A 4,193-nucleotide genomic window follows, 5' to 3' on the forward strand; every position below is an offset into this window, starting at 1 on the left:
TTTAATGTTCGTATAAACCTATTAAGAAAATTGAAGATCGATCTTAGAGAAAAAGAAATAATGAATTTCAAAGAGATAAGATATGATTATATACTAACCTCTCAAACGGATACATCCATCTGTACTGGACAGGACCTCCGACTCTTGCTTCATATGCCAAATGAATTGGGAGGTGTTCCATTGAGTCAAAGAAACTTGGGGGAAATATTTGCTCTAATTTGCACAAAATTATTGGAATGTTTTCCTTCATAATGTGCAATTTACTTTCCATCAACAATGATGAAGTAATTTTCTCTCCAAAATTGGGAAAATTCAGTAAGTGTGTTCCAAATAGGCTTCGGTAAAGCTTTGAATGCTATTGGAAGCAACCGCTGCATGAATACATGGCAATCGTGACTCTTCATGCCAGACAACTTTGCTTCACTCCTATCAACACATCTGGCCAAATTGGAAACATAACCATATGGAAGCTTAAGATCTGAAACCCATTCACAAACACTTAGTCTTTGCTGTTTGGTTAATGCATATTGTGCCTTTGGTTTCAAAAAGTTGCCATTCTCAGTTTGTTGTACTTCTAAACCTCCACGCATACAATATTCTTCCAAGTCCTTCCTAGACTTGAAGGTATCCTTTGTTTTCCCTTTGGTGTCCATTACAGTGTACAAAATATTGAGAAATACATTTCGTTCAGTGTGCATTACATCAATATTATGTGGGAGTATAAGAGTTTTCCAATATGGCAATTCCCAAAATATACTTCGTTTAGTCCAATGATGCTCTACCCCATATCCTTGTGAATGATCTTCCTTTGATTCCTCCACACTCAGTAAATGTCTAACTCTTTCCCACACTTCTTCACCCGTCAACCTTCGTGGAGTAGTTGAGGTCTCACCTTTACCTTTTGTAAATTTCTTCTTACATGACCTATATTCATGATCTTCTGGTAAAAATTGGCAATGACAGTCAAACCAAGAGACCTTCCGACTATATGCAAGAGAAAATGCCTTAGAGCGCTCCATACAAATCGGGCAAGCAAGTTTTCCCATTGTCATCCAACCACTTAACATACCATACGCAGGAAAGTCATTGATTGTCCACATCACAACCGCCTTCATAAAAAAGTTTTGCTTCAAGGAGACATCATAAGTCATAACTCCATCCTCCCACAACATTTTCAGTTCATCTATAAGGGGGCGCAAATACACATCAATACTTTTTTTTGGAGCAGAAGGCCCATGAATTATAATGGTTAGGAACATGAACTCTCTTTTCATACACATCCATGATGGCAAATTATATGGAGTAATAATCACAGGCCAAGAAGAATATTTCTTTCTCGATATGTCAAATGGAGTAAAGCCATTAGAACATAAGCCTAATCTTACGTTTCGGGGTTCCTTAGCAAAAGAAAGGTTCTCCTTGACTTTATCAAAGTGAATCCAAGCTTCTGCATCTGATGGATGAGACAAGATATCTGGCTCCCTGTGATGCTCATGACGCCATCTCATTTGACTAGCTGTTTGTGTTGAAGAATACAATCGTTGTAGCCTTGGAACAAGCGGGAAGTACCACATATTTTTCAGCGGCACCAACTTTACCTTACCTTGTTTCTTTACCTCTTTATATCGCTTCTCCTTACAAAACTTACAACTTTGCAGCATCTCATCTTCTTTATAATACAACATACAACCCCCCGGACAACATTCAATTTTCACACATGCTCGCCCTAGTTCAGCAGCTGATTTCTTCGCATGGTATAAATTTTTAGGCATACAATTACCATCGGGCATTGCATCACCCATAAATTGCACCCATTCATTAAAGCACCCCTCAGATAAACCATAGTCTGCCTTCAAACTTAGGGCTTTTAGAGAAGCTGACAGCATAGAATATTTATCACAACCATCCCACAGAGAAGAATTTGCGGCGTTCAGCAAATTAAAGAATTGAGATGCTTCAGGGTTAGGATCTTCGGTCATCATGTCCTCTTGCTCAAGATAGTTACCAACTACTGGTCCAGCAGCATCCATCACCAACTGCTCATAAGTATTATACATTTCCCTTGGCCCACTATTACCGTAGTAAGAGTGATCATCAACCATTAGGGGCATTTGAGGAATAGGTTCTCCATGATTTGTCCAATGGTAATAATTAGTCATGAAACCTTTCATACATAGATGGACTTTCACCAAGTCTGTTTCTTGAAATCTCATGCACTTGCATTTCTTACAAGGGCACCTGATTTTCTGACCTCCGGCAACAAATTGATCTTGTTCACAAGCATACTTAATAAAATCATTAATTCTTATAATGAATTCTGCAGTCACATGCCTATCACAATCCAATCTATAATCCATCCATCTCCTATTTTCAGGCACATCCATGCTTCTAACACACAAACACAATAATCAATCAATACGTATTAATTCAGTCAATGAAACTCTATACTTTCTTTACTCAATGCAACACATCCTAACAATATGCCAACAAGTTCATATTCTGAAAACAGCATAGGCTTACACTTCTGTACTCTAATAATTATACAACATAGGCTTACACGTTTGTACTCTAAAAATTATTTTCAGAATATCCAAGTACTGGGGTAGAAAGTGAAAACATCACAAGCCATGATTACAACCATGATTAACTAAAAGGTTTTGTAAAGATGATGAAAAGTTGCTTCATTTACGGTGCAAATTTCACTAAAAAGAGGTCAGAGCTTTCCTCACTTGAAAAGAAAGATCAAATAGTTAAAACATATTATAACAATGACCTCATCACAGTTTTCACCATACTGAATTGAGAAGAAGACAGTTAGTGACAGATTGAGTAAAAAAACCTTGATATTAAAAGCTGTACTGGTTCCTCTTGGCTTGGTGTTCTGGTTCTGGCAATAGCAAGATCTACAAGAAGAACTAACCGGTAAGCCTTCACATCAATAAACTTAAGTGAAAAAATCTACTATCGACTCTGTCCATTTCCAACAATTTGATGCACTATACAACATTTCAAACCTTAAAAATTATGACAAACCTAAAGCGTAGAGTGGAAAATAAATGCAACAACCTAAAAGAAGGGGTAGTATCTCATTCTTGTACTCACTATGAGTATTGGATTTGTTATTCCATCAAAACATGAAGAATTCCATATATCAATGGTCAAGATCCCAGGCAGAAACATGATTTCCATCTAATATTTGAAAACAAAGAATCATATTAGACAATCGTATCACACTGCAATGCTTCCTACAAAAGCAACTTATTGAAAGCACAAAGATGAGGTAACACAACAAAAAGAAACTACATTAATCTCCATTTCAATCCTGAACCTGAAGTCATTCTAAATTCCTTATACGCATATAATTTTCTTATACAAAAATAATTTTCTGCTTTAATTTTTAAGATCTAATACATGACCAGTGCAAAATTTGTGCGGAAAAGACAGGGTGTAACTCTTACAAATTTAGGAGTTACAAAACATGTCACCCCGCGGAACTGAATGCAATGACTCCTCCATCAGCATAATATCAAGCAAAGGTAGATAAGATGTTCTTCTTGAGAGTGAATTCATCAGCCTTTACTTGGTTGATTGACTACATCAAAAGAACAAATTTTTTCAATCATTAGTTATTGACATTAACATAAAAAATGAAAGCTAAAAGTTTATATGCCAATTCATAAGAGAACATTTGCAATTGAAAACTATTTCTTTGGTTAGCCAATCCATAGCTGTTTAACTGTTTCTAGTTTTTGACAAGTATCTTAGAATTAAAAAGAGTTAACTGAAGTAATTCAATTTTGATTTGTCCCTTGAAACTGAGCCTTTGTTTCATAGCACATAAGGTTCTAGACAGGTTCAGAATGGCATGCTCTTGAATCAGAATGGCAAGATAAGAAGAGCATTATTCTTTATGTTGGTTCTGTTCATGCAACTAAGCAAGCTATCTTGATTTAATGATCATATCATGCTTCATTAGTTATGTTAACTTCTATACATAATTTTTCTGATACCAAGTCATACATAATTTGTTAACCATAAAAGATTACCCAAGTTGCTGTAAGATTGAAGATCTATGTGATTTATAACTTCTGGATAGACTATGCAGCTAAAAATAATCTTGAAAGTGAAGACTTACGCAAGGAGTGCTTGTTCCAGGTAATAGAGAGTAATTTTAACATAAAATCAGCACCCAA

General features: G+C 35.8%; 1 protein-coding gene across 1 annotated transcript; it reads right to left on the reverse strand.

Moving 5' to 3' along the window:
• Positions 1-260: 260 nt before the first annotated feature.
• Positions 261-2,384, reverse strand: LOC130736829 (uncharacterized). The gene has a single exon (XM_057588611.1). The coding sequence runs from the start codon at positions 2,382-2,384 to the stop codon at positions 261-263; it is 2,124 nt and encodes a 707-aa protein (XP_057444594.1).
• Positions 2,385-4,193: the final 1,809 nt, after the last annotated feature.

The sequence above is a fragment of the Lotus japonicus genome, chromosome 2, assembly GCF_012489685.1.
Source record: "Lotus japonicus ecotype B-129 chromosome 2, LjGifu_v1.2".
Classification (NCBI taxonomy): Eukaryota; Viridiplantae; Streptophyta; class Magnoliopsida; order Fabales; family Fabaceae; genus Lotus; species Lotus japonicus.